This window comes from Castanea sativa, chromosome 3 (genome assembly GCF_040712315.1).
Source record: "Castanea sativa cultivar Marrone di Chiusa Pesio chromosome 3, ASM4071231v1".
NCBI lineage: Eukaryota > Viridiplantae > Streptophyta > Magnoliopsida > Fagales > Fagaceae > Castanea > Castanea sativa.
The window spans coordinates 12,428,219-12,453,175 of record NC_134015.1 but is presented as its reverse complement, the minus strand read 5'-3'; the positions used below and the strand labels follow the sequence as shown (position 1 = coordinate 12,453,175).

General features: G+C 32.9%; 1 protein-coding gene across 1 annotated transcript; it reads left to right on the top strand.

Moving 5' to 3' along the window:
- The first annotated feature begins 5,386 nt into the window (after window positions 1-5,386).
- On the top strand, window positions 5,387-12,554 carry LOC142628522 (putative disease resistance protein At4g27220). The gene is made up of 4 exons (XM_075802602.1): window positions 5,387-8,320; window positions 9,233-9,718; window positions 11,672-12,467; window positions 12,550-12,554. The coding sequence occupies exons 1-4, from the start codon at window positions 5,387-5,389 to the stop codon at window positions 12,552-12,554; spliced, it is 4,221 nt and encodes a 1,406-aa protein (XP_075658717.1).
- The last annotated feature ends 12,403 nt before the right edge of the window (window positions 12,555-24,957 follow it).

Genomic DNA, 24,957 nt, shown 5'->3' with positions numbered 1-24,957 from the left:
AGGTAGGTGTAAGATCAAGAACACCTCCAACTGTAGCTTTAGGCTTCTCAATTTTCTCAAATTCTACCAAGTTTTCATTCTCATGAAAAACTACATCTCAACTTTTGATCATTTTCTTTTCCTTAGAATCCCATAACTTGTAGCCAAATTATGCATCTCCATATCCAACAAATATAGAAGGAGTGGATTTGCTATCAAGCTTCGATCTTTGTTCTTTAGGCACATGTACAAATGCCTTGTACCCAAATACCTTCAAGTGAGAGTAAGAAACATCTTTTCTTATTCATATTCTTTCTGGAATATCAAAACCCAAAGGAACTGATGGAGATCTATTAATTAGGTAGCATGCAGTCACAACAACTTCACCCCAGAATGACTTAGGCAAATTAGTCATTCTTAACATACATCTGATCTTCTCAACAATAGTGCGGTTCATCCTTTCTACCCCACCATTTTGCTGTGGGGTACTAGGAACTGTCTTCCATGTCTAATGCTTTTCTCAGAGCAATAACTCTTGAATTCATTAGATGTGTATTCACCTCTGTTATCACTACAGAGACACTTCAAAGGCTTCCCTTTCTCTCTTTCCACCATGGCACAGAATTTCTTGAAGTGCTCAAATACCTGGTCTTTTGTTTTCAAAACATAAGCTCACACCTTTCGTGAAGCATCATCAATAAATGTAACAAAATATTTATTGCCACCTAAAGTCTCAACATCAATGGGACCACATACATCAGGATAAACAAGATCTAATACATTGGGTTTTCTAGTAGAGGGTATATTAATGAAACTCTATGTTGTTTACCAAATAAACAAAAGTCACAAAGATTTAGTGACGTACCTTTGGCAAAGGGAATGAGAGACTTCTTTGCCAAAATCTGCAACCCTTTTTTCACTCATGTGAGCCAGCCGCCTATGCCACAAGTTAGGTGAAGAATCCTCCTGAGCTGCACTAACAACATCCTTGCACAACTTTACTTGTGTCTTGTAAAGTGCACAATAAATTTTTCCACCAGCAAACACCAATGATCATTTGCTAAGCCTTCATTTTCCATTACGGAAATAATTTCCATAACCTTCTTTATCAAGAACATGAGTGGAAATCAAATTTAGGTAAATATCTGAAACATGTCTCACATCCCCACAAAATCAGGGTGTATCCAGCGTTAGCCCTAACACATATATCACCAATTCCCATAATGTCTACATAACTATCATTGCCCATCTTCACTCTCCCAAAGTTTCCAGCTTTGTATGAAGTGAATAACTCCTTTCTTGGAGTGACATGACAAGAAGCAACTGAATCAATCATCCATTCAACATAAGGATATGAAACTGTACAACAACATCTTGTCCTATGGCTAGGACCTCATCTTCCAACACTATAACATCAGCAATGTTCTCATCATCCGCCTTTTTTTTATTTTTATCCTCTTTCTGTTTGTTCTTCTAAGTCTTGTAGTTCATTTTTATGTGAGCTTCTTTATCATAGTAAAAGCACTTGAATTTTCCTTTTGATTCTGACCGACCTTTGGATTTACCTCGCCCTTATAACTTCTACTCTTCCTTCTCCCCCTGTTCTCTGTGTCAAGAGCTTGTGCAATATCCTTGCCCATATCATTTCTTCTAGTTTCTTCATTAAGCAAACTATCTTTAAACCTAGCAAGTTATAACATATCATTCGGAGTAGAATTACTAAGTGACACTACTAAAGTCTCCCAACTGTCAGGTAAGGAATTCAGAAGCAATAAAGCTTGTAACTCATCATCAATTACTAGCTTTATTGTAACTATCTGATTAACCAAGTCTTGGAACTCACTAAGGTGCTCGGCAATGGACTTACACTCTTTAAGCTTCAAATTCACAAGCTTTCTAGCAATAAAAGCTTTATTTTGAGCTGTCTTTCTTTCATAAAGACTCCTTAATTTTTCCCAAAGAGCCTCCGCATTTGTTTCCTGAGACACATGGTGAAAAACACTAACATCGACGCATTACACCTGATAGTTTTTCTATTTAATTTCTCCCAGTCTCTGTCTAACATATCACTAGGCTTGGCACTATCACCCTCAATAGGGTCATGTAAATCCTTGCAATAAAGGACATCCTCCATCATCAGCCTCCATATCGAATAATTCGATGTCGAGAGTTTAACCATAGTATTCATACCCATATTCTCCATTTAATCCAACACAAGACAGTCAAACCCAAGCAACCAAAAGCTCTGATACCACTTGTTGGGGAAAAATCCTAATCCCCTCTATGTCTATGTGTGAGTTAAAATATATAAATACCAAACAATAGCAATATTATGGAAATTTAAAAAAAAAAAAAAAAAAAATTCAGCAAGCACCACATAAACACAACCATACGAGAACATCAAATCTTAAGTGGAAAACCCTTCGGTGTAGAGGGAAAAATCACGGGGCAGCTCCGAAAAATATCCACTATGAAATAGAGATTACAATTATCAAGTTTATGCTAAACTTAAGTCCATAATAAATTTGATATACAATAAATAAATCTCAAGGAATAAATACAATCTCACTACAAAGCCAGTAGTAAAATCTTCCTCTGAATACTTCAACTCTTCATGGTTGTAGCACTCAAAAACTCCATGAAAACTCCACCAATTTATCTTCCTTGTGTGTAACTTGAACAAAGAAAAATGACTCCTTTTTTCTTTTTCACTCTCTCACACTCTCACTGTGTTTCTCTTTATCTCTTCACATGGACTGCACCTCTCAAGTGGCTAAATATCTCTTTGTGTTTTTGCTCACTCTGGAACTCACACAGATATGGCCGAATGGCTCCCTATTTTTTGCTTCAGCTCTCCACAAGGCCGAATGGCCTTTCTTTTCTCCTCAGCGTGTCTCACACACTAACTCAACTATGCATCACTTCTCATTAAGAGAAGTCAGACCTTCCCATGCATTGGTCATTTCTCAATAAATGAAAGAGTTACTTTGAAGACTTTTGGAACAAACTCTTTAATGAGCTTTGACAAGGCATGTGGGCTGGACTCACACGGTACTTTGCACCCAACAACAAGAATGGAGAGAGGGGATCTCATTTATATATTACTAAAAGCTGAAGCGTAGCGTTTAATGCTACTTTGCTCACATTGAGCCACGTCAGCGTCCACGTCATTATCTTTTTTTTTTTCCATTTTTTTATAATTATTTTTAATATTATTTTTATTTCATATTTACACTTCTCCAACCTTTCTCCCTTCCTTACCTTTTCATCTCCCCACTACTTCTCCAACCTTTCTCATTCCCTCACCTTCTCATCTCCCCACTATCCTCTACATTAATATCATTATTCATCTTTCCCTTCATCTTCCTCCATTCTTGTCTCTTCTTATTCACAGTATCTTCCTATAAATTTGATACTAGCTTTTTCATTCTATGCATAGTTTTTTCTTACAAAAAAAAAAAAAAATGATTCTCTCTCTCTCTCTCTCTCTCTCTCTCTCACACACACACACAATTTTTGGGTGGATTTTTTTTTTCTTACATCTTCGCTTTAGGTTGATAATTTTTTTATATTCTTTAATCAACTTTAGGTTAATGCGATTCAATTTTGCTTTTTTTTTAATTGTTTTTTTTCTCTCTTTAACTGTTAAATGTTATCCTATTGCGTTATAAATGACTAAATATAGCATATAGATATATAATATTATTCTACTACATAGCATGATTTAGATAATTTAATTTGGTAGTTATTGTAATTTGATAGCATGATTTTTATAGTGCTCAATTTAGATGTTAAACTATGAGACTTTAATCATTTTTATTTATTTTTTAATCCTTTGTAGTGGACAAAGTACTCTTAATAATTGTATTAGAAGTACTCTATAATACCATTTATTTAGAGAAAAGCAAAGGTTGGCTAAACAAAAATTATTGGATGAGAGACAAATTTTATCTTTCGCAATTTTACTTTAATAATAATAATTATTATTATTATTATTATTGTTATTATTATTATTATTATTATTATAAAAATGCATATATAGAAATTTAATTCTTAGATTTTGCTAATAAATGTTTATTTAATAATATGTTTTGGGTGGACGAAATTACAATTTTTGCAAAGAAAATAACCTTAGTAGATTATAAACAACAAATTGTTTCCTAATTGGTCTAGTTAATTATAGTTAAGTTTTATTAATTTTTTTAATTACTTTTATCAGTATGTTGGATTGTAGGGAGAAAAAATAAATTTAAGAAAGTTTGTTTAAAACTAAAAGAGTAATTTCCAAATTTTATATTCTTTTTAATGATTAACGAAATGTTATAAATAAATTTTATTAAAAAATATATATTTTCGTTAACTTGCCTTTTAAATTTCTAAGAAAGATTGTATTTTTTTCATTTTAGTACGACAAAAATTAAAATTTATGATTGTTCCTATATTATATTTATGATTATTCTTATAAAAAATAAAAATATAATTACAAAATACATTAGTCTTTATTAAATTAGTATTAAACTGCATAAAAAAATTAATAAAATCACCATAAAAATAATTATCATGCGCAACGCGTAGGTTTGCAGCTAGTTGTCTGAATCCCTCTGAGGTTTGAAAAAAACCAAAGGGACAACCATTAATAAGTACCGAGAAGGAGGTGGTAGTGACACATTGCATCACCCAATGAATCCAAGTATTGCAGAATCCGAAACACTTCATGACCCTTGCCAAAAATTTCCATTTGACCCGGTTATATGCCTTTTCCATATCAATTTTGATGCTCATCCAACTTGTTTTCCCTTTCCTCTTTTTTTTCATATCATGAATTATTTCTTGGGCCAAAAAAGTATTTTCTTGGATTTTCCTGCCTGGAACAAATGCTGTTTGCCAAAGGAGAGATTAATTTGTGCAGGATTTTTTTGTGCTGGTCCAGCTGCCTGTCTTGAGAAAATTTCACTATTTTGAAGCTAAACCCAGGACAATAAATTTTAACAATTACAAGTAAATTGGTGCGAATAAAGACAACAAACAACAAGAAAAAAATAACAACTAAACAGATATCCCGCACTTAAATTTGAGGGGCTAAGTTTGAACGCCCAAACATCATAACGGAATGCGAAATGGCCTTTGTCCTTTCTTTCCTCCGCTATGCTGCGCCTTTTTTCCTCTTCCTCTGTGTTCCCTTCTTCAGTCATGCCTTTTTTTTTGGGGGGTGGTTCTCTTCTTTCTTGGGTGACCCTTCTTGATTTTTTGGAAGTAATCAATTTTCTTGCTGTGACTTGTGTTTGACAGGAATGCTTCTAAGCACAATGAAAAGGAAATTCGTGCGTATTTTGTTAAGAGTACTGAACATAACTAATCTAATCCATTTCCGAATTCATGTGTATGATTGCAGAAATCAAAACAGGGAATGGAGATTCTAATTTCAATTGCTGCAAAAATCGTTGAGTACACGATTCAACCAGTTGGACAGTGGCTATGTCATTCGTTTCAGTACAACAATAACATTAAGAACATGAAGAATCAGGTAGAGGATTTGGAGGCTGCAAGAGATAGGGTGCGACATCGCGTTAATGAAGCTGCAAACAACGGTGAAGAAACTGAACGTGATGTTAAATTGTGGTTGAGAAAGGTGGATGATATTTTGAGAAAAGCCAACGAAGTTCTTGACAATGAAGATAAAGCAAATATGAGCTGTTCCCAAATGGCATGTCCAAATGTGAAGCTAAGGCATAAGCACAGTAAGAAAGCAAAGAACATATTGCAAGAGATTGATGAACTCCTGAAAAAAGGCAAATTTGACAAAGTTTCCTACTGTCCTACTTCACAGGGGTTAGTGACCACAACAAATATGGATTGGGTGACGTTTGAGTCAAGAGTGTCAACTATGAAGGAGCTTATGGAGTCACTACAGGATGCTAATATCAACAAGATTGGGGTGTGGGGCATGGCTGGTGTTGGAAAGACTACACTAATAAGAGAAGTTGCTAGTCGGGTCAAGAAAGAAAATTTATTCGATGAAGTGGCTATAGCAATTGTGACACAGAGAGTAGACTACTCTGGAAAGATACGAATTCAAGGAGAAATCGCAGATGAACTAGGGCTAAAACTTGACAAGAAGGAAACTTTAAGGGGAAGAGCAAGTCTTCTATGGAAAAGATTAACAAATGACTCTGGTAAGCTACGGATTCAAGGAGAAATCGCAGATGCACAATGTCTACAACTTGACAAGAAGGAAACTTTAAGCGGAAGAGCAAGTCCTCTATGTACAAGATTAACAGAAGAGGAGACAAGATTAACAAAAGGCGAGACTAAAAAGATACTTGTTATCCTAGATGATATATGGGAGAAACTTGATCTGGATGAAATAGGAATTCCTTGTAACGGATGCAAAGTATTGATGACATCCAGGGACAGAGACATGTTATTTTCTGAGATGGGCGTCGAGAAGAATTTTGGGCTTGAAGTTTTACCACCAAAAGAAGCATGGTTTTTATTCAAGAAGTTGGCGGGTGATTCTCTCGAGGACCAAAATTTGCAATCAATAGCAATCGAGGTATCTAAAGAGTGTGCAGGCCTACCTCTCGCACTTGAAGCAGTTGCAAATGCATTAAAAAACAAGAGTGAGCCTCAATGGAAGAACGCCCTACAGCAACTAAGACAACCCTCCTCTATTAATTGCACAAAAATGCAAAAAGTTATATATTCAGCAATACAGTTGAGTTACAACCATCTTGAAAATCCCGAGGTTCGGTCCTTCTTTTTGTTTTGCGGTCAAGAAATGAATCCTTTCATTCACTACAGAGATTTGTTAAAATATTGTTTTGGGCTGAAATTATTTCATGGCCCAAATACATTAGAAGAAGCAAGAAATAGAATGGATACTCTAGTAAGTAGTCTCAAAGACTCTGGTTTATTGCTTGATGTTCCGCTTATCCGTGATGATGTCCTTATGCATGACCTTGTTCGTGATGCTGCCATATTCATTGCATCCCAGGATGAGAATGTATTACTAATGAGAAGTGATGATCCAATAACATGGCCAAGTGAGGAGAAAATGAAAATGTACACACAAATCATTGTTCTTGATATGGGTATCAAACAACTTCCTAATGCGTTGGATTGCCCAAAATTGAAATTCTTGCACTTTTGCGCCAAAGATTGTTATTCTGAAATTTCAGAAACATTTTTTGGAGGAATGAGGGAACTCAAAGTTTTAGATTTGACTAAATTTAAAATTTCATCACTTCCTTCCTCAATTAATCTCCTCACAAACCTGAAAACATTGTGTTTGGATCAGTGTGTGTTGGACGACATAGCTATGATTGGAGAGCTGAGAAATTTAGAAATTCTTAGCCTTCTTGGCTCCAATGTTGAACAGTTGCCGACAGAAACAGGGCTTTTGACTCATTTACGGATGTTGGATTTGAGCAATTGTTCCGAACTTAAAGTGATTCCACCAAATGTCCTATCATGTTTGATACAATTAGAAGAGCTATATGTCGGCAATAGCTTCACTCAGTGGGACGTTGAAGGACTCAACAATGAAAGAGCTAGCCTTGCAGAGCTAAAGCATTTGTCACGGTTGACTACTTTAGAAGTGCACATTCCAGATGCCAACATGTTGCCAAAAGATCTGTCATTCGAGAAGTTGCAAAGATACAAAATATTCGTAGGAGATGTGTGGGATTGGTCTGATAAACATGAAAACTCAAAGGCACTAAAACTCAAGTTGAACACAAGCTTTCATTTGGAGAGGGGGATTAAAATGTTGCTGAATGGTATTGAAAATCTGTGTTTGGATGAGTTAAAGGGTGTTAAGAGCGTCATCGATGAATTAGATATGACAGGCTTCCAACAACTGAAGCATCTCCATGTCCAAAACAATGTCGAGATCGAGTACATCATCAACTCGAGAGGGATGATTATCTCTGATGTTGTCTTTCCTGTCTTGGAGATGCTATCTCTGAAAAACATGATCAACTTGGAAGAAATATGTCATGGCCAAATTCCCTCGGCATCCTTCCTTAACTTAAGCATTATGAAAGTGGAACATTGTGAGAAACTAAAATTTATCTTCTCGTCAACCATAGCCAAGGGCCTTCCACAACTTCAAGAACTGGCGATACAAGAATGCAGCATAATGGGTGCAATAATCATAAAAGAAGAGGGCGAAATAGAAGACACAGATATGATCTTGTTCCCTCAATTGCGTCACTTAGAACTCTGTCAGCTTCCAAAACTCGTGAGCTTTTTAAACACACAAAAGTCAGTCATAAATGATGCTGGAGAAATCATTCCCGAATGGGAGCTGGATTTTCACATGCCAATCCTACAGGAACAGGTATAATAAAGTTTAGATTTGCATATAATGATCCCAAAGATGGGGCACACACCCACATAGATTGCTTGTCCAATTTGTCCGTGGAAACCAACCAATTTATTATTTTGGAGTATATGCTTCTTTTTTCCACATAGCAGTGATTAAATTCTTTACACCTTATATAGCAATATATATCATGAACCATTAATACCAGTAAAATATTGATGGTCATTTATCTACTGTTAATTGAAGTGCATAGTAAGTAACACACTAGTGGTTGCTTGTGACAAACAATGACCTTTCTCCGGGTCAAACAATCCTTGGACACGTGAGAGAGACAAGTGCCTCAAGTGAGGTAAAAAAGAAAAACATGTAACAGGATCATAATGTGACTTTGTAAGAATTTATCTTTAGGTGACTCTTTCCTCACATTACTTGCCAAGTTGCCATGCCACTATCTTTAAATAAAAATTTTGGTCATTTCCTCAAATGAAATAACAATAATCTAGCCATATAGGTACCTAACTTAAGCAATGTCTAGATTTTTCAAAAATAATCTCTCTTTAAATATAATTTCTGTGATCTTTATTGAAGAAGAAAATATGAGTATATGTTACAATGAGAGGCTCTGTTTCGTTATTTAGAGAACAGAGCAACCAAAAATGAGAAACTAATTACTTACAACGAATTCTTTGTGCAACCAATTGACTTATAACACGTGTCTAACAAAATAACAACTTGAGCTAAATGAAAAATGATCACGCGAGTAAACGGGGGTCACTTAAGTACTCCCTAGTGTTTACGGCATCGTTTTGAGTATGCACTTCGTCAATGTTTGAAGTCTGGGCCTTGCTGTATTAGGCAAATACGACACTGTTTTCTGCATCTCTTTTTAACAAGTTTGCTGAAGGAGATAATTAATTGCTGTTGCAGCTTGTGTTCCCCAACTTGGAAACGTTGAGACTGTTCTCTATACACTCCGCAGAGATACTACGGCACAACCAACATCGGGCAAGCTCCTCTTTCAAATTAACAGACCCGAGATTTCAAAATTTGCGTGACTTGATAGTGAAAGGCTCTGGCAATTTAAAATACCTACTGTCTTCTTCTACGGCGACATCTATGATTCAGCTCAAACTTCTTGCCATTATCGACTGTAAGGTAATGGAAGAGGTACTACTCACAGAAGACTTCGGAGAAGAAGAAATAATTCCAAAGGAGTTGTTCCCTCAACTGGAAAGACTGATTCTAAACGATCTTCCAGTCCTCAAAAGATTCTGCGTAAGAAGCAATATCAAATTTCCATCATTGAAGGTTATGTTCATAACAAAATGCCCTAAATTGGAGTCATTCATATTCAAACCTGTTAGTTCAGGGGAGATCTCCCATGCTGCCATGCATCCTCTCTTCAATGAAGAGGTAATTCTATTTTTATTATCCCTTCTTTTACTTCGTATATATTTTATTTTCTATTATGTGAGTTATTATGATTAGATATGTCAATAACACACACAGGATGGACTTGCAGGTTGCATTCCCAAGTTTGGAAATATTGAGAATCTTGCACTTGGGAAACTTAAAAATCATATAGCATGATCAATTAGCTAGAAAATCATACGGCATGCTCAAACAAATTTTGTTTTCAAAAAAGGCATATTTTTAAAATTGCTTTTTCTTCTTCTTAAAAAAAGCACATTTTCAAATAATTAGTTAGTACTTACTTTAGTCTTTACCTGAATTTGTTGAATTTATGTAATACATTTTATACACATGCATATGCACAAAAATAATACATGAATACTTTATTGGACATGATTAATATAATAAATGAATGCCCAAGTTGAATATATTGAATGAACTTATAGTTTACCCTTTATTGTTTTGCTAGCACTATAATCAAATTTCTTATAAGAAAATTACTTATATTACAAGATTCACCTTCTAAGTAAATTCGTATTGATTTGAATAATCTTCGTTCAAATCTTAGGTTATGAGAAAATATTTCATCTTTTCATCCTAATGATCAGGATGAATGAAGAAGAGCATATTTACAAAGAGATTCTTGTTAACCTCTTGGCCATGTTTCCCTAAAAAAAAAAAATTAGTGGAGCAAATTTCTTATAAGGAACTTATTTATATTGCAAGATTCACCTTCTAAGCAAATTCGTATTGACTTGAATAATCTTTGTTCAAATCTTAGGCTATGAGAAAAAAAAAAATTTTCTTATTACAACTAATTGCAACTTATTTGTTATGAGGGGGCAAAAAAAAATTTAAGCTATAGATTCATATCAGAACTAATTGCAACTTATCACCTATGATTTGTTGTGGACATAACACCTCTCATAAAATCTTATTGTAATAAAAGCTTATAGCAATGAAATTATAACAGAGCGAATCTAATAGTGTTTAGCTAGATTGAAGAACAACAATCAATTGCAGAGAGAGAAGAAAAGGGAGAGAGAGAGAGAGAGAGAGAGAGGGAGAGAGAGATATCAAAGGGAAATTGTATTTGATCTTGCTTAATTACATTCTGGTGCTGATATAGTATATATACAAGTAAATCTCCCTAACTGAATAAAACAAAACGCCTGGAATTACGGATTAGATCCATGAAAGGTGGAGTTTGTTGAGTTGGTTGATCACAGATTCCTAACTAAAAAGCCCACCAATACCAACTGATTCTTGAATCTTCATTACGACACCGTTTGAGCAATACGAATACATTAGCTATTTACTTGAATGAAACGATGCATCTGACAGCCTTTTGTCTGCAGACTTAACGAAAAGGTGTGTTTAGCTTTATCATCTTCAACATATAGCACAAATAGTATTATTAAAACATTAAAAATTAATTAATAAAAGTAAGATGCATCCCGTATTTATAACCTAGCTATTTGGCAGGATCATAATGTGCTATTGTAATGAATTTATCTTTAGATGGCTCCTTCCTCACACTGCTTGTCAAGTTGCCTTAAATGAAACTTTAGGTTTGCCAAAAATAGAATTGCTGTGATCTTTATTGAAGATGAAAATGTGAGTATATGTTACAATGAGAGGCTCTGTTTCTTTATGTAATAAACAGAGCAATCAGAATTAGAAACTTTTTTTTTTTTGGATGAAAAAAAAAAAGATAAAAAAAAGAAAAAAGAGAAACTGATGTCAAAAGTTTAATTAATCTAGTCGTAAGAGAGAATTTACTGCTTCCTAATTACTTACGATGAATTCTCTATGAAACCTCTCTTCAATGAATAGATAATTTTATTTTTATAGCCCCCTGTTTTACACTTTTACTTCGTATATGTCTTATTTTCTATTATGTGAGTTACTATGATTAGTTATGTTATTAACACACGTGGAGTGGACTTGCAGGTTGCATTCCCTAGTTTGAAAACATTGTGGTGGAATCATTGTGTGTTGGAAGACATAGCTATGATTGGAGAGCTGAGAAACTTAGAAACTCTTATAATTCATCTCTCCAATGTTAAACAGTTGCCGGAAGAAACAGGGCTTTTGACTCATTTACGGATTTTGGATTTGAGAAATTGTACCGAACTTAAAGTGATTCCACCAAATGTCCTATCATGTTTGATACAATTAGAAGAGCTATATGTCGGCAATAGCTTCACTCAGTGGGACGTTGAAGGACTCAACAATGAAAGAGCTAGCCTTGCAGAGCTAAAGCATTTGTCACGGTTGACTAGTTTAGAAGTGCACATTGCAGATGCCAACATGTTGCCAAAAGATCTGTCATTCGAGAAGTTGCAAAGATACAAAATATTCGTAGGAGATGTGTGGGATTGGCCTGATAAACATGAAAACTCAAAGGCACTAAAACTCAAGTTGAACACAAGCTTTCATTTGGAGAGGGGGATTAAAATGTTGCTGAATGGTATTGAAAATCTGTGTTTGGATGAGTTAAAGGGTGTTAAGAGCGTCATCGATGAATTAGATATGACAGGCTTCCAACAACTGAAGCATCTCCATGTCCAAAACAATGTCGAGATCGAGTACATCATCAACTCGAGAGGGATGATTATCTCTGATGTTGTCTTTCCTGTCTTGGAGACGCTATCTCTCAAAAACATTATCAACTTGGAAGAAATATGTCATGGCCAAATTCCCTCGGCATCCTTCCGTAACTTAAGCATTATGAAAGTGGAACATTGTGAGAAACTAAAATTTATCTTCTCGTCAACCATAGCCAAGGGCCTTCCACAACTTCAAGAATTGGCGATACAAGAATGCAGCATAATGGGTGCAATAATCATAAAAGAAGATGGCGAAATAGAAGACACAGATATGATCTTGTTCCCTCAATTGCGTCGCTTAGAACTCTGTCAGCTTCCAAAACTCGTGAGCTTTTTAAACACACAAAAGTCAGTCATAAATGATGCTGGAGAAATCATACCCGAATGGGAGCTGGATTTTCACATGCCAATCCTACAGGAACAGGTATAATAAAGTTTAGATTTGCATATAATGATCTCAAAGATGGGGCGCACACCCACATAGATTGCTTGTCCAATTTGTCCGTGGAAACCAACCCATTTATTATTTTGGAGTATATGCTTCTTTTTTCCACATAGCAGTGATTATATTCTTTACAATTACACCTTCCATAGCAATATAAATCATGAAACATTAATACCAGTAAAATATTGATAGTCAATTATCTACTGTTAATTGAAGTGTATAGGAAGTAACGCACTATTGGGTGCTTGTGAGTTGTGAGTTGTAACAAACACATGACCTTCCTCCTGGTCAAACAATCCCTGGACACGTGAGAGAGACAAGTGCCTCAAGTGAGGTTCTTGCCTTACATATAGTTGAAGATTATATATGTCCTAATTTTTGGAGCTAAATTTAGAGTCTGTCTGACTTTTTCTTTTGGTCTAATTTTTTTCAACTTTTTTTTTTGTTATAAATAATCTAAATCTTAATTTTTCAAAAAATAAATTTACTTTTTGGTTTTTTGTCACACATTTAACTTAAAATTTACTAAAAACTATATATATGAATTTTTTTTTTTTTGGGAAGCATATATATATATATATAAACACTACTAAAATAAGCTACCTAAAAATAAGAGGTTACCAAATGAACACTTAAATATTGAAAATTTTAATACTTATTTTAATCGCCCCTATTATTTAATTAAAATTTTTAATGAGACTTTAAATGACTATTGGGGGTGGTCTCATCTATTAGCTTTTATGTACGTAGCCAAATCCGTTTTAATGGAAAAAATTACTCTAACCTAACCTGAAGTTTACTAAATTTCATTGACTCCTTTCATTATTTTGAATTGTATATAAACCTTCCTTGAGCACTTGCATCAATGCTAGTATAATAGAAAGAAAACCACATTTTAACCAACTAAGTCCAACCTTCACCCATATTAAACCATGTAAAGTTGTGTAAAAATACATAGTCGCTACAGTATCAGTATAAATTTACACTATCATTATTCATTTTGTATTTATTTTTTATTCTTTCTTTGCGTAACCTGAGGATGAAAGAAGAGAGAGAATAATGGTTGTTGTGTGTGAAGAAATATAAACAATTAAAAATCAAGAAAATTGATAATTTAATGAGATGTAGTGTAATATAGATAATTTGATGTGGGTTATTTTGAAAAGTTAGAATGTAAAATAGAAAAAGTAGTTTCTTATCCTAAAATAAAAATAAATTTTTGCATGAACTAATACAAATGTTCTTCAAAATAAACTATCATCTCTCAGAATTGAGATTAGATGCAATAACTCTCAATAGCTGAGAAGAAACTTCCAAATCTTAACCATTGAATAAAAAATTTATAAAATTTGAAAAGTAAAAAAAAAAAGTAAAGATGGTAAAAATATTTTATGAGTGATGAGGGGGAAATTGTACCTAATTCAAATCCTGTTAGCTTCACACCATTAAAACTAAAAAGTCACTATCTAGAAATTAATAAATTTATATTTTTAACCGTCACTTTCTAATTGAAATTATCATTCACCCTCCAAAGCCCATCTTCTGGTTGCTTCTGTCTTCCCCTGTGAGGCTATGACTAAAATCTAGTCTCTCTCTCTCTCTCTCTATCTCTCTCTAATCCTAACATTGAACCCCCCCCCCCCTTTTTTATCTTTCCCTTTTCTTTGATTTTGATTTTCCCACCCTCGAGTATTGAGGTGTGAGCTTTGATTGTATGATGTGGGTTTGGTGGATGGTGACGGATTTCTAGAGGTGTTTGAGTGAGTTTGATGTGTAGATAGATGTGATTCCAAAGCTGGTGATTGATTAAACAAGGAGGGGGAAATCAGGTTGGTTCAACCACTGGCTTATCGGGTTTACAAGCTTGGACGATTCGGTGAATTAGATAGTTGGGTTTTTCTTGAGTTTTAAGTGATTGTTACTTGATGACTATAGGAATTCAAAAATTGGAATCATACTTACCCACGCATGTGGTATTGAAATTTATTCGGGTCTCTAATTAACATATGTGCTTATGCTATGGCTGAACAAGTAGGTGGGTAGTTAGAGGCTGTTTTGGGATAGATTTGAATAAACAGTGTAGAAAATATTTGATAAATTTCCCGTAGAGCTATATGGAAAGGAAGGTGTACTGTGCCAAGGAGAAGAACAACTGGGTGGTAAACAAAAGAAGCTAGATTTGTCACAAATCCTAAATAAGTCATCTTTCATTACTGACTTTTAACAATGTTTAAGGGAGAAAGTGTAGTTTATTTTGGAAAAGGAAAGTAAGGTCTGTACAGTCCAAAACAATAAGGAATGTTAGTGTAATTTTAGTTTTTTTTTTTTTTTTTTTTTGGGAAAGTAATTTTAGTAACCTCCCAGTGCAATTTTCCCAATTTTAATAAGATGTTCTTGTAATAAAAGCTTATAGCACAAATAGTATTATTATACTATAATACTATTACAACAACAAAAATCAAACATTAAAAAAACTTTAATTTCAAAATTTTTGAACCATCATGAAAATATCCACGTGGTTTCTCAAGAAAAAAAAATCCATGTGGTGGGCGCGTTGGTGTGAGCTGGTGTGAGCTGTGACATATATATATATATATATGTAGAGAGAGAGAGAGGTTTTCAAATGCAATCCACCATACAATCCGTTATTTAGATTTTTGGAACATATTATTGGTAAGAGAGTGGAATAGTTCGACTAAAGGTTAGAACACCACTTCTTTATATTATAAATAAATAAATAAATAAAATTTCAAAATTATGGGGTTGGCTATAGATCTCAAAAATTTTAATATATAAAAATTAAGATGTAATTGACCTAGTTAAATAATAATAAAAAATCGCTATTTTATACTTCATGATTTAAGAAATATTAAGGCTAAATTGCAAACTATACCCTTAAAGTTTGGAAGTATTTGGATTTTATGCCCTGAAGTTTCAAAATCAATATTTTATTTCCTAAAGTTCTATTCCATTTGCATTAGTAACCCTTCTGTCCATATTTTCCATGAAGTGCCACAAAAATTTGTTTTGCGTGTTTAGTTTGACCATTAAAATAATGTGACATTATTTGTGGTCTAAAAAAAATTAGAAATGAGAAGGCATAAAAAAATAGCGTAACATCATTTTATTAGAAAAACTAAATACGCGTGACTAACTTATATGACACTTAATGGAAAATATGGATGGAGTGGCTACTGATGCAAGATAAATAAAAAATCAAAGAGTAAAATCCAAATTTTGAAATTTCAAAATATAAAATCTAAGCGTTTCTATACTTTAAGATTGTAGTTTGTAATTTAGCCAAATATTAATTTTTAGAGTTTTGTATGTGTGTGACAACGAGTATCTTCCATGGTAGGTCATAAGTTTGAATGCATGAATCAACCTCACTAAAATAATTGAAGATAAGACTATTTATCATAAACAATAGATGATAAGACGACCTATCATACAAAAAATGAGAAACTGAATTCGTAACTAATTAATGAGAAATGATATGTCCACAACATTTTTACAACAAATCCTAAGTGGCAGGATGTTACTGGTTGTTATTGTTGGGGCAAAAAAGTAATCTTAGTGTTAGGTTCAAATTTGAACCAATAACAACTAACCACCTATGATTTGTTGTAAAAATATTGTAAAAATGTCGTGGACGTAGCACCTCTCTTAATGAATCTATGCGTTTGAAATTACTTACAAGGAATTCTTTGTACAACCAATGGAATTAGGCAACGTGTCTAATTAAATAACAACGTGAGCAAAATGATCGCGTGAATAAACACTGGCACCATTTAATTACTCCCAAGTCTTTACGGCATCATTTTGAGTCTGGACTTCATCAGTCATCACCGTTTGAGGTCTGGGCCTTGTTGTATTAGGCAAATACGACACCGTTTCTTCGTCTCTTTTAACAAGTTTTCTGAAGGGGTAATTAATTTTTGTTACAGGTTGTGTTCCCCAAGTTAGAAACGTTGAAACTGTCCTATATACACTCTGAAGAGATACCGCACAACCAACATCGGGCAAGCTCCTCTTTCAAATTAACAGACTCAAGATTTCAAAATTTGTGTAGATTGATCGTGAAGGGCTCTGGCAATTTAAAATACCTATTGTCTTCTTCTACAGCGACATCTATGATTCAGCTCAAATATCTTGTCATTGAGGACTGTAAGGTAATGGAAGAGGTACTACTCACAGAAGACTTCGGAGAAGAAGAAATAATTCCAAAGGAGTTGTTCCCTCAACTGGAACTCCTGATTCTAAGCGATCTTCCAGTCCTCAAAAGATTCTGCGTAGGAAGCAATATCAAATTTCCATCATTGAGGGCTATGTGGATAGGAAAATGCCCTAAATTGGAGTCATTCATATTCAAACCTGTTAGTTCAGAGGAGATCTCCCATACTGCCATGCATCCTCTCTTCAATGAAGAGGTAATTCTATTTTTATTATCCCTTCTTTTACTTCGTATATATTTTATTTTTTATCATGTGAGTTATTATGATTAGAGGTTCAAGAACCATGTTTTTTACATGTGAATATACAATTAATTAATTTATGTTGAAAATGATTTTATTTTTGTTGAAAATGATTTTATTTTAGATAATTTTTTTATTTGAAAGATTACTAAAAACAAATTTTTCCCAGTTGTTTTTGCTTTATAATTTTCTATTAACCTTATAAAAATGGTGAAAATTCATTTGAAAGTTGTATAATTTTTTTAAAACATATTCTTAGTATAAATTTGTTAATGTTTGTCATTTTAACACCTTTATTTGTATTTTATTTTTATTAAATTAATTATAACATCATCATGGTTCGACCTCGGTTGAACCTCGATGCAAATTCTATGACATCAGTACAAATTCTAAATGTTAGGTTGTTATTATTTGTTATGAGGGGGCAAAAAAAAATTTAAGTTATAGATTCATATTAGAACTAATTGCAACTTATCACCTATAATTTATTGTGGACATAACACCTCTCATATTTTTGTTATAAAAATGTGTATATACATTGCTTGTATTAATAAAATCTTATTGTAATAAAAGCTTATAGCAATGAAATTATAATAGAGGGAATCTAACAGTGTTTAGCTAGATTGAAGAACAACAAACAATTGCAGAGAGAGAAGAAAAGGGAGAGAGAGAGAGAGAGAGAGAGAGATGCCAAAGAGAAATTGTATTTGATCTTGCTTATTTACATTCTGGTACCAGATATAGTATTTATTCAGGTAAATCTCTCTAACTGAATAAAACAAAACCCCTAGAATTACGGATTAGATCCATGAAAGGTGGAGTTTGTTGAGTTGGTTGATCACAGCTTCCTAACTGAAAAGCCCGCCAATACCAACTGATTCTTAAATCTTCAATAAGACACCGTTTGAGCAATACCAATACATTAGCTATTTACTTGAATGAAACAATGCGTCTGACTGCCTTTTGTCTGCAGACTTAATTAAAGGGTGTGTTTAGCTTTATCATCTTCAACATATAGCACAAATAGTATTATTAAAAAATTAAAAATTAGTTAATAAAAGTAAGATGCATCCCGTATTTATAACCTAGCTATTTGGCAGGATCATAATGTGCTATTGTAATGAATTTATCTTTAGATGGCTCCTTCCTCACATTGCTTGTCAAGTTGCCTCAAATGAAACTTTAGGTTTGCCAAAAATAGAATTGATGTGATCTTTATTGAAAATGAAAATGTGAGTATATGTTACAATGAGAGGCTCTGTTTCTTTATGTAGTAAACAGAGCAATCAGAATTAGAAACTTTTTTTTTTTTTGGGATATAAAAAAAAAGAAAAAAGGAAACTGATGTCAAAAGTTTAATTAATCTAGTCGTAAGAGAGAATTTACTGCTTCCTAATTACTTACAATGAATTCTCTATGAAACCTCTCTTCAATGAATAGATAATTCTATTTTTATAGTCCCCTGTTTTACACTTTTACTTCGTATATGTCTTATTTTCTATTATGTGAGTTATTATGATTAGTTATGTTATTAACACACGTGGAGTGGACTTGCAGGTAACATTCCCTAGTTTGGAAAAATTGTTTTGGCATCAGTGTGTGTTGCAAGACATAGCTATGATTGGAGAGCTGAGAAATTTAGAAATTCTTAGCCTTCTTCACTCCAATGTTAAACAGTTGCCGGAAGAAACAGGGCTTTTGACTCATTTACGGATTTTGGATTTGAGAAATTGTACCGAACTTAAAGTGATTCCACCAAATGTCCTATCATGTTTGATACAATTAGAAGAGCTATATGTCGGCAATAGCTTCACTCAGTGGGACGTTGAAGGACTCAACAATGAAAGAGCTAGCCTTGCAGAGCTAAAGCATTTGTCACGGTTGACTACTTTAGAAGTGCACATTCCAGATGCCAACATGTTGCCAAAAGATCTGTCATTCGAGAAGTTGCAAAGATACAAAATATTCGTAGGAGATGTGTGGGATTGGTCTGATAAACATGAAAACTCAAAGGCACTAAAACTCAAGTTGAACACAAGCTTTCATTTGGAGAGGGGGATTAAAATGTTGCTGAATGGTATTGAAAATCTGTGTTTGGATGAGTTAAAGGGTGTTAAGAGCATCATCGATGAATTAGATATGACAGGCTTCCAACAACTGAAGCATCTCCATGTCCAAAACAATGTCGAGATCGAGTACATCATCAACTCGAGAGGGATGATTATCTCTGATGTTGTCTTTCCTGTCTTGGAGACGCTATCTCTCACAAACATGATCAACTTGGAAGAAATATGTCATGGCCAAATTCCCTCGGCATCCTTCCGTAACTTAAGCATTATGAAAGTGGAACATTGTGAGAAACTAAAATTTATCTTCTCGTCAACCATAGCCAAGGGCCTTCCACAACTTCAAGAATTGGCGATACAAGAATGCAGCATAATGGGTGCAATAATCATAAAAGAAGAGGGCGAAATAGAAGACACAGATATGATCTTGTTCCCTCAATTGCGTCACTTAAAACTCTGTCAACTTCCAAAATTCGTGAGCTTTTTAAACACACAAAAGTCAGTCATAAATGATGCTGGAGAAATAATTCCCGAATTTGAGCTGGATTTTCACATGCGAATCCTACAGGAACAGGTATAATAAAGTTTAGATTTGCATATAATGATCCCAAAGATGGGGCACACACCCACATAGATTGCTTGTCCACTTTGTCCGTGGAAACTAACCAATTTATTATTTTGGAGTATATGCTTCTTTTTTCCACATAGCAGTGATTAAATTCTTTACACCTTCCATAGCAATATAAATCATGAATCATTAATACCCCAGTAAAATATTGTTAGTCATTTATCTACTGTTAATTGTAGTGTATAGGATGTAACACACTAGTGGGTGCTTGTGACAGTCACATGACCTTTCTCCTGGGCAAACAATCCTTGGACATGTGAGAGAAACATGTGCCTCAAGTGAGGTTATAGCCTTATATATAGTTGAAAATAATTTGTGTCCTAATTTATGAATCTAAATTTGGAGTCCGTTTGGCTTTTTCTTATTTGTTAAAAACTTTTGTTTTTTGTCTACGTTTTTTTTTTACTTTCTTTTTTTAAATAATCTAACTTTTAGTTTTTCATAAAATAAATCTACTTTTTCATTTTTTGTCACAAATTTAACGTAAAAGTTACTAAAAACTATATGCTTTTTTATTTATAAACACTATGAAAATATAAGTTACTGAAAATAAGAGATACCATACACTTAAATATTGCAAATTTTAAGACTTGAATGTAATTAATTGAGGAAAATAAGGCCGCACTTATTTTAATCACCCCTATTATTAATTAATTAAATATTTTAACGCAACTCTAAATAACTATTGAGTTTGGATGTTAAATGACTAGTGTATTGGGTATGGTCTCACCTATTAGCTATATAGCCAAATCAGTTTTAATGGAAAAAATTACACTAACCAGGTTTACTAAAATTACATTTACTTCTTGATTGTTTTGAATTGTACATAGACCTCCCTCAAAAAAGAATTGTTCATAAACCTTCCCTGTGCACTCACATCAATATTTATAATTTATATAATAGAAAAAGGACAACATTTTAGCCAACTTAGTCTAGAATTCACCCACATCAACTCATGGAAAGTTATATAAAAATACATAATTGCTACAGCAACCATATAAATCTACACTAATATTATTCATTTTATATTTAATTTGTATTCTTTCTTTACATAACTCGGGGATGAAAAAGAGAGATAATGGTGGTTGTTGTGTGTAAAGAAAAAGAAACAATTAAAAAAAATATCAAGAAAATTGATAATTTAATGAAATGTAGAATAAAATAGATGAATTTAATGTGTACTATTTTGAAAAATGAGTATATATAATAGAAAAAAAATAGGTTCTTATTCTAAAACTAGCCTCATTCTCTTCTTTTTTTGGTCTAGTAATTGTGAGATTAGATATTAAGGAAAATGGAAATTCAAATTCTAAACTAAAAGACAAAATTCAACGAGCTATATTAATTGAGACAAAGTTTAACTATATAATTTGTTGTAGCCTTAAACTATAACCTTACTCAATAAAATAAAAATTACAACATATTTTAAAAATTTAATCGTTGAATTGTATATTTTGTACTCTCTTAATACACATGTTAAATTTTGTATCAATCGGATATTATTTACCATATGATCTATAAGCTTATATTTTATGTTTAATTTTAAATTACAAAAACTTGCAATTTAAACAATTTATTTATGATATAGCTATTGATCTTTAATTTTCTAGAAATTTTGCACGTATAGAAATTATAAGAAGAAGATGTAGTTCAATAGTGGATTGATCAAAATTCACCTTCAATAAAAAGATATTGAGTAGGATTGTAGCTTTAGACTACAAGCAATTTTGTAGCTATACTTTTTCCTATTAATTATTCAACTACACACAACACTCATCCAGAACATAGCCATGAGCATTGCCTCACACCCATTGATAACGTTCACTTAGCACTTTAAATAAATAACGCACTACTCATTTTACCCATTAACCATACAAATTCTAGCACTAACTTTACCATTATTTTTTCTTTCTTTCTTGAATCACATACTAGTCTAAAAAAAAAAAAAAGGCTTTCATCTCCCCTCCCTCACTTAGAACATAAAGTAGAACACTAAGTGAGATAAAGGATTTTTATTCTAAATTTTGCATGCAACTTCTTGTGTATTAGCTATCATGCCACATTTTTTTTTATGGATACCGTGCCGCATATTAGTTTTATGTATAGCCATGTTGCTTGAATAAAAGCTTATTGTAATAAAAGCTTATAGCACAAATAGTATTATTAAAAACTTAAAATTTATCAATAAAAGTAAGATGCAACCCGTATTTATAACCTAGTTACTTTAAAAAAGAACAAAGTTTCTCTCCAAACTAGTTTGGAGAGAAACCTTTCAAACTTATCATATTTTTTTTTAGGTGTGAATTTTGAAAATTTAACCGTTAAATTTCATGTTCCTTATGTTCTTAACATGCATATCAAATTTCGTTTAAATCGGATTTTATTTACTATTTGATCAATGAATTTAATTTTTATACACAATTTTAGATTACAAAAACTTGAAATTTTAACATTTGTTTGATGACATAGCAATTGATTTTTGATTTTCTTGAAATTTTACAAGCATGAATAATATAATAAGAACATACAATCCAACGGTTAGATTTTCAAATTTCACACTCAATATAAAAATATTTGATAAATTTAAAGGGTTTCTCTCCAAACTAGTTTGGATAGAAACTTTTTCCTTTAAAAAATCACTATTTTTTCATTTTTGAAGAAACTTTATTTTTCCCGCAAAAACATAAAAATAAAAAACTTCATTTTCCCTTTAAAAAAGAAAATTCCTTTTTAGAATCCCGCTTCTCTTCTATTCGGGATAAAAAAAGAAAAACATGTAACAGGATCATAATGTGACTTTGTAATGAATTTATCTTTAGGTGACTCTTTCCTCACATTACTTGCCAAGTTGCCATACCACTATCTTTAAATAAAAATTTTGGTCATTTCCTCAAATGAAATAATAATAATATAGCCATTATAGGTACCTAACTTAAGCAATGTTTAGATTTTTCCAAAATAATCTCTCTTTAAATAGAATTTCTGTGATCTTTATTGAAGAAGAAAATATGAGTATATGTTACAATGAGAGGCTCTGTTTCGTTATTTAGAGAACAGAGCAACCAAAAATGAGAAACTAATTACTTACAATGAATTCTTTGTGCAACCTATTGAATTATAACACGTGTCTAACAAAATAACAACTTGAGCTAAATGAAAAATGATCACGCGAGTAAACGGGCGTCACTTAAGTACTCCCTAGTGTTTACGGCATCGTTTTGAGTATGCACTTCGTCAATGTTTGAGGTCTGGGCCTTGTTGTATTAGGCAAATACGACACTGTTTTTTGCATCTCTTTTTAACAAGTTTGCTGAAGGAGATAATTAATTGCTGTTGCAGGTTGTGTTCCCCAACTTGGAAACATTGAAACTGTCCTCTATACATTCCGAAGAGATACTACGGCACAACCAACATCGGGCAAGCTCCTCTTTCAAATTAACAGACCCGAGATTTCAAAATTTGCGTGACTTGAACGTGAAAGGCTCTGACAATTTAAAATACCTATTGTCTTCTTCTACGGCGACATCTATGATTCAGCTCAAAAATCTTGTCATAAACGACTGTAAGGTAATGGAAGAGGTACTACTCACAGAAGACTACGGAGAAGAAGAAATAATTCCAAAGGAGTTGTTCCCTCAACTGGAAAGACTGATTCTAAACGATCTTCCAGTCCTCAAAAGATTCTGCGTAGGAAGCAATATCAAATTTCCATCATTGAAGGATATGTTCATAGAAAAATGCCCTAAATTGGAGTCATTCATATTCAAACCTGTTAGTTCAGAGGAGATCTCCCATACTGCCATGCACCCTCTCTTCAATGAAGAGGTAATTCTATTTTTATTATCCCTTCTTTTACTTCGTATATATTTTATTTTCTATTATGTGAGTTATTATGATTAGATATGTCAATAACACACACGGGATGGACTTGCAGGTTGCATTCCCAAGTTTGGAAATATTGAGAATCTTGCACTTGGGAAACTTAAAAATCATATAGCATGATCAATTAGCTAGAAAATCATACAGCATGCTCAAACAAATTTTGTTTTCAAAAAAGGCATATTTTTAAAATTGCTTTTTCTTCTTCTAAAAAAAAGCACATTTTCAAATAATTAGTTAGTACTTGCTTTAGTCTTTACCTGAATTTGTTGAATTTATGTAATACATTTTATACACATGCATGTGCACAAAAATAATACCTGAATACTTTATTGGACATGATTAATATAATAAATGAATGCCCAAGTTGAATATATTGAATGAACTTATAGTTTACCCTTTATTGTTTTGCTAGCACTATAATCAAATTTCTTATATTTGCAAGATTCACCTTCTAAGTAAATTCGTATTGACTTGAATAATCTTCGTTCAAATGTTAGGTTATGAGAAAATATTTCATCTTTTCATCCTAATGATCGGGATGAATGAAGAAGAGCATATTTACAAAGAGATTTTTGTTAACCTCTTGGCCATATTTCCCTAAAAAAAAAATTAGTGGAGCAAATTTCTTATAAGGAACTTATTTATATTGCAAGATTCGCCTTCTAAGCAAATTCGTATTGACTTGAATAATCTTTGTTCAAATCTTAGGCTATGAGAAAAAAAAAATATTATTACAACTAATTGCAACTTATTTGTTATGAGGGGGCAAAAAAAAAAATTTAAGTTATAGATTCATATTAGAACTAATTGCAACTTATCACCTATGATTTGTTGTGGACATAACACCTCTCATATTTTTGTAATAAAAATGTGTATATACATTGCTTGTATTAATAAAATCTTATTGTAATAAAAGCTTATAGCAATGAAATTATAACAGAGAGAATCTAACAGTGTTTAGCTAGATTGAAGAACAACAAACAATTGCAGAGAGAGAAGAAAAGGGAGAGAGAGAGAGAGAGAGAGAGAGATGCCAAAGAGAAATTGTATTTGATCTTGCTTATTTACATTCTGGTACCAGATATAGTATTTATTCAGGTAAATCTCCCTAACTGAATAAAACAAAACCCC

Bases quoted from the DNA above. Each gene is read 5' to 3' on its own strand.
- LOC142628522 (XM_075802602.1), top strand. From the start codon at position 5,387: ATGGAGATTCTAATTTCAATTGCTGCAAAAATCGTTGAGTACACGATT. The intron at 8,321-9,232 runs GTATAATAAAGT...TTGCTGTTGCAG, and splicing joins TGCCAATCCTACAGGAACAG to CTTGTGTTCCCCAACTTGGA. The intron at 9,719-11,671 runs GTAATTCTATTT...GTGGACTTGCAG, and splicing joins ATCCTCTCTTCAATGAAGAG to GTTGCATTCCCTAGTTTGAA.